General features: G+C 36.8%; 1 protein-coding gene across 18 annotated transcripts in view; it reads right to left on the reverse strand.

Moving 5' to 3' along the window:
* Window positions 1-14,879, reverse strand: part of DLG1 (discs large MAGUK scaffold protein 1) — a 163,247-nt gene that overhangs the window by 65,424 nt on the left and 82,944 nt on the right. For 11 of the 18 annotated variants that reach the window (XM_055723790.1, XM_055723792.1, XM_055723788.1 and 8 more), the window contains one exon: window positions 1,546-1,644. The exons of the other annotated variants lie outside the window; for them this stretch is intronic. In XM_055723790.1, the coding sequence (XP_055579765.1) occupies window positions 1,546-1,644 (99 nt within the window). The remainder of the gene's footprint in view (window positions 1-1,545; window positions 1,645-14,879) is intronic. 18 annotated transcript variants of the gene reach the window in all.

The raw sequence follows: 14,879 nt of genomic DNA on the forward strand, positions 1-14,879 counted from the left end.
TGCTTAGAATCACAAATTATGCAGAATTATATAGCTAACTCCTGCAGACATTTATATGCTTTCAGAGGACAGAGGCACAGACCGTTCAATTCTTACTCTTCTGCTTGTAATCCAGCATCATCAATGAACAGTAACGCTGTCACAGCAATGGCAGTCAAAGAAAATATAAACACATATTGCAGTAATTATTTTATTTTAAATTAAGTTTAGCCTGCTGGCAATTCCCTGAAAGTAAATGCTACTGGAGACTCAGTTATCTTTATCCATCAAGGATGACAACAAAAGTCTACTGGCTGCACTAGTCTGCCTGCCTGCCTTCCTGATGTGGGCAGAATCTCTCTATATAAGAAATAAGTGTTTCTGAAACTAATCAAAACTCTCGTCTGTCTGTTGGGAAAAGCACGGGTGACAGATGCATGTAAACACACATCCACTAGAAACTGCACTATAAAACCACCAACTGTAAAAACTTGTGATAATTATTGGATTTTGTAAAATTTAACAATGTAGCAAAATAAAAAAGATTACCACCTGTTGCCAGTTCAGCTGCCTAGCTTGAAAGCAGACCTTAAGAAAAGTAAATATTGACATGTATACAGCAAAAATACTACGGCAATATTCTGGATAGCTTAATTCCCTTTTAAAGTTAATAAATATCTGTCACCAAACAATTCCAATAAGTAACCTATCTTTTCAGAAGGCATGCACTCATCATTCAAGATTTTTGCATTGAAAGTTACAAAAAAAATAAAAGCAGAATGCTATTCTGTATGCAAAAACATAACTGCTACCTATCCCAAATTATTCCATAACTTGCAATGTGTGACTGCAGCGTGGCAAGCTATACGCAAGATATTCATGTTAACTCGTATTTACTGCTTTCACTCATCTTGACAGTGTTGGGGTATTTTTGTGTGTTGACATTACGTGACCTAAAGGATGACGGTCCAGAAGGGAAGCACATCTTACAACTCAAATATATTGGGAATAGAAGGAATAGGAATAGAAGGATGAAGGATAAAAAAAAAAAAGAACCACCACAAACAACCACACACAAAAAAACCCAAAACACTTTTGTATTCTAAATGCCCCCAAGGACACTAATACCAACTGGAGAACATTAGAAATGTCATGCAAGTGCAATCACTGACACGATTGTATATGAAATGAGACAATTTTCTATAAATAAATCAAGCAATAACACTTTAATAAGGGTGAAATGGCTCTAAAATCATTACATGAACACAAAATATCCTATTGCTTCTTTCCATTCTTATGGGGTTTTTTCTTCAGTTATTTCACAACTTATTTCACTTCCATATGAAAATAAAGATATTTTAAATGGACTAAAAGCTGCTATAAAAACACCCAAAAATTAGAATGAAACTTTAGTGCATTACTAATGCAGCTATGTGACAGTTCATCTCAAACCTGTGTGTGAGAGTACCAAAAGGTGAATTTAAACAAAGCAATGAAACAAATCGAACAAATAAAAGTTGAATAAATTTAACACGCACACACACACAAAAAAAAAAGAATAAAAACCTGTGGTATGGTAGATGGGATGACAGTGGTCTCAGCAGGGACTGGTGGGACAGGGATCACAGGGACAATGGGAGAAGAGGAAGGAACAGCTTCTGTGGGCTAAAAATTACCAACAAAATGTCAAAAATAACAGCAACTAGAAAAGCATTTTAAAACAAACAAGATTCAAATTTAACAGCTTAAAAAACCCTGAAATAGCATATAGATTTGGAGACTTAATTACAACTGAAAACAAACAGCCACCTTTAATCATGCTGTACATGGCAGTGCATCCTCAGCAACGTGCTAATGTCAAGGAACCCAGAGTAACAAGGCATACCGGGATTGCTTATTCATACCAAGTTACTCACCTTGCAGTACAGAATAACGAGCCTTTGGGGTCCAACAGAATGTCAATGGACAGAGTCAGGCTCTTTGTGGGGTGGTTTTACAACAGAAGCCCTTCACCAATATACAACGGTGTGGAAAAGCAGGGAAACAGTGGTTAAAGTTGATACCATTGAACAAAGCCAATATACCTCTTTGATAAAGGGGAAAACCAACAATACAGTAAGGTTTCTAAAGTGGGCAAAATCAAAGAAAATATCTTAGTCATATGGGTGGAAGATCTTAAAACTAATGCAATCTACTTCTAAGATCTTCATAGAGGTTTACCATACACCTTCAGACTAGTAGAATTTTGGTCTTAGAAATTTTCATTAAAATAATAACCAGGAAAGCTACTGACAAGCTGCAACGGAACAGATTAGAAAGAGCATTTTGAGCAAAACACTGACTCAAGTCATTTGGAGATATCAATGTACTGATTGTCAATGAGCTGTCAGCAACATAAACTACTGGCAACTATCATCAAAATTACAAGCTGAACAGCAGATCAAAGCTCTTGCAACTTAGTTGTTCCAAGACAATCTTGTGATCTTTAAATATAATGAAGCATAATGACAACAGAAAATACTAAATCCTGAAAATGAACCAAAACCCCAGAACATAACAGTATTAAACATTATTTTGAAAGTTTGAGATATTTTAAAACACAAAGCAATATGCACCAGTAGCATACGCCAAATTAAAGAGTAAAAGCAAATATTAAAGAAACCTGAAACAGCCCAAGAGCAGCAACCATTATTAAATGCACATACAGTATTTCTACAGGTTTTTACAGCTCAAAGTCAAGGTACCCAAAATGAACAGCTGGTGAAAAATGTTGCAGTTGTTGAACAACGTAAGAATAAGTGAATTTGTTATCTTGAGAGATTATTATTAATGTCATTTAAACATTCTTACATCTACGGACAACAGCACTATCTTTCAAGTGTTAAATGAGAGTGACTGAGACTCTAAATTAGTCTAGAAAAATTATAATAAGTATTTTGCAAAGGATGCAGGAAATGGTCAATGCAACAAACCTCCAGTTACTGGAAGAATGATGCAACCTTTAAAGGCCAATCAAATTAAATAGCTTGGGCAATCACTCAGCCCTACAAATGCAAAAAATAAGCCACATCTTCAAGTCTGCCTTGTTCCAAAGTAAGCAGCTTCCCATGTACGTACACAGCAAAAATCCTGTTAACCAAAATTTCAGATATACACATATACACACATGAAGGCTGAAAAGCTAAGCAGTAGCATATCAGAAAAAAAATCCAACTTTACAGTTGCAACTCCTGCAACAACAGAAGGTTGAAAACAAACTGAAGTTATGCTTAGATACTGACCATACCCTTCACTGCCCTTTGACTTAGCAAAATATCTGACCAAGTTTCAGCTGATTTCCTTATGGCCCAAACAATCTGCACCAAACAGCTGCTTGATTTTCCCGCTGCTTTTCTTTTCTCAGTTCAATAATGAACTCCCACATCTTTCTGGGCTTCTCAATCCCAAATGCTTCAAGAAACCCTCCTAACCAGTTCCAATTTTTATCATTATTTTAAAACTGACATTGTTCAGTGTGTAACTGTAATTCTTTCAGGTTCCAGTCTCATAAGCTATTAGTACCATCACTGTATTTTCCCTCTGTGCTGTTCATTTAGTATCCACTAACTCTTAAAAGCCACTCTCTGCTCCTCCAATCGTCCTGGAAATGTTCCTGTTGAATCTCCTCCGCTACCATGTGGGTGAGGAAAAAGATGACACTTGCAATCCCTTTCAAAGAATGTGCAAATCCAAATGGAATACAAGACTGTCTTCACTTGACTATTTCATGGAATACAGTGCAGTGATGCAGGCACTATGGCTACCACCAAGAAAGACAATGCAAGAAATTAAAAGATTTTTCATCATCAGTGAAAGATAACCTGGAACTTCCTTATAATGCTAGAACGCTAATTTTATTTTAGTATGGCACACAATCAGTCTGAAAATTATTATATGATACAGTATCTGTGACAGCACCTAAATAAGCTCCCAGGAATTTTCAAGAAACATTTGTAACTTTTATGAAATCTCAAAAAATACACTAAAGTATTCAGAAAAACAAAAGCTTATGCTCAAAGTAACTTTAAATAATGACGTCTGACTAAAGCATTTAATGACCTTAGTTTGAGTGGACACGAACTAAACCAAACACAAAAAAAAAGTAGTGGACCAAATAAAAACTTTGTTTTGAATATATATGAACTATAGCACAGGATTATGACAGACTATTGTATATAGGAATGCATGATTGAACAATAACTCACTTTAACAGAGGCTGTCTGCCTAAATAAACGTGCTAACACCTACAACAAGAAGCCATTCTGTTATAATACTATGATATAACTCAAGTAGTTGGTTTTTTTAAAGCCTAAGGTTGGACTTAAGTATTTATATACAAAAAAATAATCATTAAAAAAAGCTAAGATGATGATACCTTTAAGGGATCAATTACAATGAGTGCCTCCAAACCTAACACCAAGTCCAGATGTTGCGAAAAGGAAGAATACACCCATTTTCTCACATTTAACCAACACACAGTGACTCCTTCTGTGAGCAAATACCAACTAACCTGAAATTAAATCCCGGCACCATACACATCCTGAAGCAGATCAACTAAAACAGCCAATTCCATAATGCTACTCTTTATGAAGACTAAAGGATACATTTTGGAGAACAAGTAATCAAAGCAGACTTTCCTCATTTTTAAGAAATTACTGTAAAAAACCCACACTGTATACAGTGTAACAATCTTAATGGGAAAACATTGAGCACAAGTATTTCTTTGCCAGCCCAATTTAAATTATTGCTACTTTGACTACTAACAACAACATACAAAATAAAGTTACAAAGTTGCTAGAAACAGCAGGGGTAAAACTACAGAAAGAAAAAAAAAGCGTGACATATTTCTACAGTTTGCATCAAAAATGCTCATCTATAAGTACTTAGTGCAATACATACCTTTTCTAAAGAACAATTAGAACATGAGCCATCAGACACCCAACCACTAGCAGCTTTTACTTTTGCTGTGCTTTTGGTAGGACTCTTTTTTACACTATCACGTAGGTTTATAAATTTTCCTCTGTGTTTGGAAGACACTGGCAGCGTGGATGAACTAAAAGATGTATGAATGCTCAGTGCCTGCTGCTGATGCCGGAAAGGCTGCTTTGGCTGCATATGAAGATTTTGATGTATTTCCATTCTTGGGCTCCTCGTTAAATCAGTGAGCTTGAGCATTCCCATTTCACCATCATCTGTAGCACCACAGTAATTGTAGTTGTGATAGTGAGTAGCCATGAAACTAGCAACACGAATAGTCCTTTTTGCAAAAAAAATGTAGAGAAAATAAAACAAAATATTGCTTCCTCAGAAAGTTAAAAATATGATTGTTTTCTAGAGTATGGTCATCAGAAGAAACACTAAATGCTCTTTTAGCTAGTACTGCATGTTGTGTACTCTCTCACTCTATTTAAAGAGCACCATTGAACCACCACACAAGAGTCAATTTGCTGGGCATAAATAATCAATGCAATGCACAAATTATTGAATAGATGGCAAAAGTCATCTGACTATTTATTAAGAAGAAGCTATGAAAGGTTACAGTTATCTTCTTTCTCCCGTAAGTTCCTACTATCCTTAAACTTTGTTGTCTTTTACCACCTCAGAACTTCTCCAAGATTTACTTCTAGAAAATTTTAAAATTCCTCCAACTGTTCCGAACACTTTATGGGGGCTGAAAACTAATGAATTTAAAGAAGCTTATGATGGAAAATATATGAATTGTGAACAGGCAGACACATTGTACAAGATTTCAACACGAAACTTCCATCAAAGAAAACAGATTTGTTCAAATCATAACAAGAATTACTTTGTGTTAATAATTTTATGAGCTGCATTTCCATGAAAAATAGCAGCACTGTAAGACCACAATTTTAAGGTGTATATTGTTTAAATTAAGACTTTTTTTTAAAAAGTGATTAAACAAATATGGAATTCTTTATTTTATTCACTCAGATTTGAATGCCAAGGATGCATGATCTATCTACTACAATTTACCCCAATTTTCATAACAAAAAAAGCTCCAAAACAACTCCTACCACCACCCCCAAGGAAAAAGTACACAATGAGGAGCTAACTTGATTTAGTTGTGCTGTTGAATATTTAACTTTACTAGCCAATTTTAAAGTAATCATTCTAAAAGTAGGTAAGGATCGGAAGTTAATTTCCCAGAGTCTACATGAAATTTGACAGCTAAACAGAGACACCTATATTCCTAGCCTTACAGAAGGAAGGTGCAGGATTATGTCAGTGGTCACGCAGTCTTGTCGACAGCAGACACACAACCAGCATTTGCAGCTCTGGGCCAGCCACAGCACGCACCATCTGCCTCTTGCCTCATGGGTCTGTTCTCAGAATATGCTGTGAATCTGAATATCTGGTGCTGGGTATGATAAGAATGAAGGACATCAGCACATAGGAAACAAAGCTTGATTAGCTCAGCTGTACTGTATTTTGATAAATAGCGAGATTTCATCAGTTCATAGCATTAAAACATGATTATTCTCCCTCTCACTGTACACCTTCCTACCGTACATCTGAGTATCTGAGTCAGCATGAGTTTTACACACAGACTAAAAAACTAGGAATACAGACCTAAGTCCACACATTTCCAGTTATTTTTATAGCATTGATATTAAGAGATAAATAGGAACTGACAGATCCTCCTCTAATCACCAAGAGCTGCCATGTCTCATCTTCTACTCAGAATGGACATAATCAAGAACCACATAACATATCATTAATGCAATATTCAGAAATTGAGAGACAGAAAGGTTTCTGGCCAGTGACAGGGAGCTGTAAGTACATTGGTCATAGAAACATTCACAGACTTGCACACACGTATGGTAGGTATGTCTTTTGCCTTCAAAGCATCAGGGAGCTGGAGGACTGTGCCCCACTAACAGAGATGGGCAGATGCACCCAGGTTGCTCTGTTCTGGACAACCTAAGAAGCTCTCAATTTTGTTATTGAAGGGCAGAGGCAGAGAAGAAGATATGCATGTTGTGAATGTGCCTATGGGTAAACAGTTCAAAACCAGTACATCACAACTAACTTTTTCCCCTTCAAGAATTTTCCACAGATGCATCAATACTGAGTAACCCTGGGGCACATTCCCCAGCCTGCAGGGATTATCTGGACTGAAGTTTCTTGTGTGGAAACCTCTGTATGTGTATCCTCTTTGGCAATAGTGTGCCAAATGGCTGCTTTTGTAGACCATAAATAAAGATTATTTTCCTCAAAGATGTTATCAAGATTGCTTGAGGTTTAGCAGGCTGCATTCATACCACCCATTTTACTTGCATATCAGTACTCTCTATTTTCTAACCCAGCATGACATTGTCTAATTACGAAAATGTAGAAAGGAAGCAGCAAGAGGTTTGGGGTATAAGGCTTTTCTCTTGCATACATAATAAATCCCAAAATAGGTGATGTTCCAGATTCAAAAGGAACATCTTATTCCTGGAGGCATCAACTTTATTGAAAACACATAGACCAAGCTGCCTCTCAAAAAAAAAAAAAAAAAAACACCAAACAAACAAAAAACAGCTTTGAAGCATGCTAGGTGAGAAAGTGAGGGCAAGGGGAGGAGAAGCTGGACATGATATTCTTGGAAACCCAGTTGTCTGGCTTCCTATATTCTCCCCCAAATAAGAAAGGGGAAGACAATGCAAAAGATGAGACAAAGGAATTCACATTGCTCCAGTGTGCTTTCAGACATGCTGACTTCAGTGGCAAAAGAACAAAGATTATGTGGCAGGTAACAGTAACAGCACAAGGTTTTTTACTCGAAGTCTTCATGCCTTTGGTCCCTGAGATGGTATCAATAAGTTATCAATAATTAAAAGAAAAAAAACCAACTTGAAAGCACTTGTAGTTCCAAGAGCAACAGTCCAAACACCAAAACACAGCCAAGGAACAAGAGGTACAGGCAGAATGCCCAACGCGTCCAGGGCTGCACAGTGTGCCACGGCTTTCTCCAGTAAAAACAAGCTTTGGCCGCATTGAAATCTAGTGTTATGCAAGTATGAAAAGTGAATGTAGCATGTTGGTAAAAACACACGGGAAGAGGAGGAAAGGAATATATAATCAAAGTGCAGTAAGGCTTATCTAAAACAGTCATGGTATAAACAAAATTGAAACAGGAAAAAAAAAGGAAAAAATAGAGAAGGCAAGAAGAATGCTATTAAAAGAGATTAATCAGATATTTGATAGTCACAAAGATCATTTTGCTCAATTATATTCACACATGTGAGGTAAGGCAGAGCATGCCTTGCAGTCACACTGGCAGAAGAAAAAAAAAGCTCTGGTGAAGCAGTGGGACATATGCATAATTCAAAGCAAGAAAAAGCAATTATGTAACTAAAGCTGCACAGGTTTGGCAGATCATCTTTTGACTGCAGAAAGGCTGAACCTGCAAGTGTTCTCTGCAGACTGTATTAATTACTATCATGAACTACTCTAATATCAAGTGCTAAGTCATTTTTCATAACCAGACGGGGTTCAGGATTGGGTTGTGTTTTTGTATTACATATCAAATCTGAACAATTAGTTGCTAACACAAAGCTGAATCATCAATATTTCATTCTTTTAAATTACCACATCAAATGTACAGTGCACACTTTGCAGCAATCTGTTGAAGTGCCAGTAATCTTTCACAAGTAGTATTTCTTCAAGAATTGTTTTCTTTGCACATTCTCTAATGCCTACTCAATAGCTGGGTAACAACAATACCTGTGGAAAGGGCAAATAGTACTAATATTTGACCAGCAATGTCTACTGCAAAGGTCTTTCTCAAAGCTTCAATAACCAACTTTCATTACTTCAAAAAGCAATTCAGCTGGGAGAATCCTCCCAAAATAATTCTGTACTTAACCCTTTCCTTCGCCTTCAAGCAGATACCACAAAATCAGTAACTTCTGCTAATATGACTTGACTGATGAAAACAAGCCCATATTCATTACCTCTTCTTGAAAGTAGGAAATATCTTCCAAAGTGAATAAAATTTTAACAGTAATAAGAAACAATTTTGATTCAATACCTAGTGACAAAGCTGAATGTAAAAGACACATTTTCTTTCGAGAGATAACTAACTTAAGGTCTGACAGTGTAGTTTTTCTATATTTTCACTGAACATCCTGGAATGCCACAGGATGTCTCACTTGTGAAGTCTTTTTTTTTTTTTAAGAATTTTGCATCCATCTTCCTCAAAATCACAAGTCAATAATCATCTAACCATACCTTTGGGGATTTATAGGCTGTTTGGTGAGTCCAGTTGTGGTAAGAATAAAAGCACAACAGCCAGCCATCCTAATTCATAATCCGTGTTAGCCGTATGCTGCCCAGAGCATCTAAATCTGAGCATACAGCTGGCATAGACACCGACACACATCTCTGCCATATTCCTCCTTAAGTCCATCCTGTGGCCTGGGCTGGTCCTTAGTACCACAACGTCTGTGACTTGAGTTGTTAAGCAAGAAATTTAAGACATGCGCATTTTTCCTGAGTGTATTTCTCCAGGACTTTAAACAAAATATAGCATCAAAGGCAGCTGGAAAAAAAACATACCGCAAGTACACCACCAGAACAAAGTTTTACAGAAATCAAATAAAAATTTACCAAGTTTTGCAAGGGGGGGGGGGGGAGTACAGAACTATCTGAACAAAAGCAGTCAGTATTGACTTGAAATCCCAAACAACATTCATATATCAAAACAGCGCATAACACAATCGGACATGCTAATATGCTGCACATTTCTGAATTTTGAGAACTGCAAAGATAGAAGACCCAGCTCTACCCAGGCATGAGTACTGCCACTGGTGATGAGCTAATCCAGAGGTTAAAATATGCCGAATACAGAGGATGGGAAGCAAAACCACCAAAAAAGAGAATATCAAGAATACAAGTACGACTCAAGATTTTCCCTCTCTGTAAGTTTTGCTTTTTCATGTGAGAAGGTTCTCTCTTATCAGCACACCATTACTTTCCTTTAAAGATGTGCTTCACACCCAATGAACTCAAACTCACATGTCTACTCGCTCAACATGTCAGTAGAGTAACTCTCCAGTTTTGATATGGACATAATATCTGACTATTTCATAGACAGTGGCTAAAAACCAAATTATTTAAAATACATGAACTTTTTCAGATTTCTAAGCACTCATGCTTACAAATGTTACCACAATGTTTCTATCACATATACTGGGGGGGGGGGGGGGGGGGGGGGGGAGGAGAGGGCGCAGATTGTCCTATCCAAGTCAGCATACTCTATATTGTTTTCCAACAGTAAACTGATTTACCGCAAACAAAACCTTAAAAGAGACTGGCTAGGGTAAACGAGAAGCGTAATTATGATGACCTCAATAAATGGGTGGTTACAATTAAGCCTGCCTACCATTCTGCACTGATCTGAGCAGGAAGAACTTTTGGCTTCAGAACTTTTGGATTTCTAACCCTCCTACCCCTTTAAGGGCTCTCTCCCTGTTCATTGCAATGATGGATCAAAAAAAATTCCCATGGTCTCCCAAAGATGAAGGAATAAAAATACCTAGATCTCCACTCAGATGCTATCCAGGTCTCTCCAAGGAGAGTTTGAACAGAAAGCACAGAAACAAAGTAGCTGAGTCTGAAGCTTGTCAGGGTATGTCTACATGAAGATGGGTAGCTTAGTACCTACAGTTTTACTAAGAAATTTTGAGGACTGGCGAACTATCTTGGAGCTGTAACATCAGTACATGTAAAAACTGTAAGAAAAATAGGAAAGTTTTTCTGGATCCCAGGAAGGAAAATGTTTCTCACCCAGCCCTTGCAGATTGAAGGGACTAGTGTGAAAGCCTGTGACTTTACTTTAGATCTCACTTTTTTCAGAGTAACCCATGTCTCCTGCTCTTGAAAGTCTCATCTATGCAAGTACTCTATTTTCGTGAAGACACACAGCTAGCATGCTAGCTATGTCCAAACTGTAGGGGTTATCTGGTTGTTTGTTGGTGGTTTTGTTTTGTTTTTAACTCAGTCAACAAATTGATCCTCTAACCTAGTTTCTTCCTCAAACCCCACAGCATTTTAGAATGAACTCAAATGAACTTAAAACTCTGAACTTAAATAAATAGCTTTGAAGGGGAAAAACAGTGACAGCCAGAATATCAGTATAATCACAGACTGTGATGATGACCTGAACTGATTTTAAGACAAATATGCAATTAATTCACTGTCAACTCTTCATTGTAATCTTCATCTACAAAAACAACTCAGCGAGGAACAATTTACACCATGATTACCCAAGCAGAAGTAAAGTAGCAAAGGCAGTGACAGAAACACTCTTACTTGCTGAGGCCTAGTAAACTATTTTTTAGTGAGACAATTTTAAAAAAAAGGAATGCTATAACTCTAAGTAATAATATAGGACAGACCTGCCCAGCCATTTGTGAGATAAAGTTCTACTCTGTAGCAAAAGTAAAGTTTTGTATATAAGATAAATGGACACTCATAAAGCAGAAACGAGGAACTTGGAACCACAGAACTGTCACCAGTACTCTCACATAGTACCTAGTAGCTGTTTGGTTAGTAAAACATTCAGGTGCTAAGAATCTCATTCAAATATGAATAGTCTCAACAGAACAACATTTCCAGCACCCAACCTGTCCTCTCTGTTCGGATCTAAAAACAGACCCGTACAGACTTAACATCACAGAAAGTTTCACGCAAAGGAGACCATCACTGTCCACTTATGTCTAGTATTCAGATTTACTTAGCTCTAATTAATTTCTCCTGCCAAATCTCTCAGGGGCTGCTTAAATGATTGAATCTCAGTCATATTCCAAATCCATAATATACAAGACGTACACAAAGTTAATCCTGGTTTTAATAAAGGTAATTGGTGACTTTTGTTTTTTTAATACTAAACTAATGTCTAGCACTGAGCCCTATGCAGCAGGTTAGTCATCTGTATTCACCCAGCAACCTGGCACTCTAAGCTCAAAACAGACAAGGCTCCTCATTTAGGTTCATAAGTGCTATTGAGAATGAATTTAAAGCATTTAATTTGCAACTTAAAGCAAGGCCTAGAAAGCTCCGTTTAAATAACATCAGCCTTAAGAACAGTAGCTTTCATTATAATGCTAAATAGTCCACAAAGAAACTGATGTCAGTTTGCAACATCAGAAAGACAGCAGCCAAAGAGAAAATGTGTTCTAAGACTTTATTATAGAAAAATAATGTCAGCTGTAGGGTGTCAATATTTAGGTTTTGACACTCACAGTAGAAAGTGAATGCTGTAATAGAAAACCGAGACATGACAGACACTGTTCACTGCTGAGAACACCACTAAATCAAAATACAATAATAAAGCTTGGATAGTGTTTACCTGCTTTAATAGATATGACACTTCATGTAAGCTCTCAAATACATAATTTTCCATCATTTGTAAACTATTCAGGGAATAATTAAACCCTCTGAGACAGCACACTTACTTTGTTCTTTTTAATTCATGCAAATAGCAAAGATGTCCTACATCTATCTATCTTTGATACTACAAAATGATCTCTCTCAATACTAGAAATGCATCAGTTAACTCTCAAAGCTACAGCACTACTCTCTACCTCCAAAATTTTTTGGTTGAGGTTTTCGAGTCAATCTATAAAAAAAGTTTCATAAAATATGGGAGTGAGGCAGGTGTATCATCTTATCTAAAGCATAATCTGTTTTTTCTTCAGGCTAAGAAACATTCAGGTTCACCTACTTATAGCACCCTCAAAGTACTTAAGGTACAGTCTTAAAACAACGAGTAACAAAGTGATCTGAACAAAGTTAGTGAATTGAAGCTAGAGCTTCCAATTCTAAGACAAGTAGTTATTATTGGCAATTGTATTATTCTGTGAACAATCTGTTATTATCTGTCAAAAAATCTCTTTATAAAAATGAACAAGTTTGCCCTGAAGCATTTGAGTATGAGCAGAAAGTCATTTTCCTCACACATTAATGAACAGCAAGCAAACAAAAAAAAAAACAAAAAAAGACAAGAAAAAACATTTATAACAACCCATTAATTAAAATCCATTAGCTTTTCCAGGACATGTTACAAGATTTTGGAAAATTCATGACTTTCTTTACACATACAGTGGCTTTATACTAAAGCCACTCCATACTTCATTGACAAAAGGCTTCATACACATAAGTGGCATTGGCATTTTATCTTTACACATGCTGAATTCTTCCCAAACATATAATATTACTTTCACTACTGTTTTGATAGCTTTATATTGCTATCCAGATGCTTTGCCTTCTCATTGCTCAGAGCTAAGGCTAAAATCTTTACCATGCAATTACTAGCTAGGTACCTCATCTGATTTTATTCATTCTTATACCATGGAAACACTGGAAGTTCCTCAGACTTGCTTCCATGACAACATGGAGTTATAACACAATCTCAAAATAAGTACCATTATACAACACATCCAGGCTCTAGAATGAGTCATAGGAGCCCTGCAACATTTCAGCAAAGTAGGCATCTCTTCCGTAGTGTCAAATGTTCATTGTCTTCAGCAAATTAAAATACTACGGAAGTTTTAACAGATTTAATGCCTAGCATTACTTGAGCAAACTTTCACTCCACAAGTAAATAAAGAATTATTTTTTTCTTACAATGCTGTTTGACAAAAATTCCTAAAGATTCTGGCACTTCTCAGTATAGCTTAGGAAAGAATAGAGCCTTATGCAACCTCGCAATGGGAAGACAAACATTTATATATACTTTTTAAGTTTACAGTGTTGACTAAAACCAGTGTGTTTTCAAAAACAAGGTTTACAGATAAACTGACTTTTTGTCCATAATCATCCATAGGCATTTTACCTGGATTTCAGCTTAATTGCACCAGAGAAACACAAGTTAGATTTGATCAGTTTATGATCAATGCTGGACAAACACAGCTACGGTGCACCCGCACCCAGCGCAGAAGGTGCTTAACCTCTCAAGCGGAGCAGGAAAACCAAGTCCTGTGGCACTCCATACAAAGCAGCCTGTCTCATGAACCAGAACTAGGGCAAGTCAGCTAAAACTGGAACCGAAATGGAGCTAAGCCCTCATGTACCCAAACTGAGTGCAGAAGTCATTTCAAAAGTTCCCTGCAGTTTCCGTGAGGACTCCCCTGTTCAGGACAAAGACAGAGGGGCCAGAGGATGAGGTTCAGCCCTAAGATCGGGTGGTAAAACGCATCTGGGAAGAAGACTCTGCAGTGACAACCACATGGCTCTGCAGAAGTCAGCTCTAACATGCAAGATCTGCCATTCCGTATCAGTGGCAGTAAAGACCTGGGATGTCAGAAAGCCAACATTTTGTGTTGGTAACATGCTGTCCAAAACGTCCAGCAGCCGTATTTTGTGCGGCACATCCTCACCTCACTTACTTTGGATAAAAGAAACATTACCTATACTGACCCGAAAGAAGTGGGTAGCGATAAATATTACAGGAAGTAGCTTAAGTTTTTCAGAATACTTTATAAAATATATGAAACAATGTAACCTTTTCTTAAATTATGACTTCAATCCCATTAATTTTTTTTGGTCTAACTGTGACAGGATACTAGTTTACACAATCATTTTTGCCAGTTTCCATTTAGTTTAGATAATTAAAACGCCTAATCTACAATAAAATGTTTGAAGTCTTTAGGATACAAATATTTAAATTCTTCACTACAAAAATAAAATCATAGGAAGAGCTAAGACAAGGGTTCTGACTTCTGAATTTACAATTCAGGAAAAACAAAACAGGATTAATCAGACCCTCAAGACTACAAGCTACTTCAAGAATCTTGCAGTTTTATTTTACATAATCACTATCTAACGCCAGCTATACTAAAAAACACAATTCT

The sequence above is a fragment of the Falco cherrug genome, chromosome 11 (assembly GCF_023634085.1).
Source record: "Falco cherrug isolate bFalChe1 chromosome 11, bFalChe1.pri, whole genome shotgun sequence".
Classification (NCBI taxonomy): Eukaryota; Metazoa; Chordata; class Aves; order Falconiformes; family Falconidae; genus Falco; species Falco cherrug.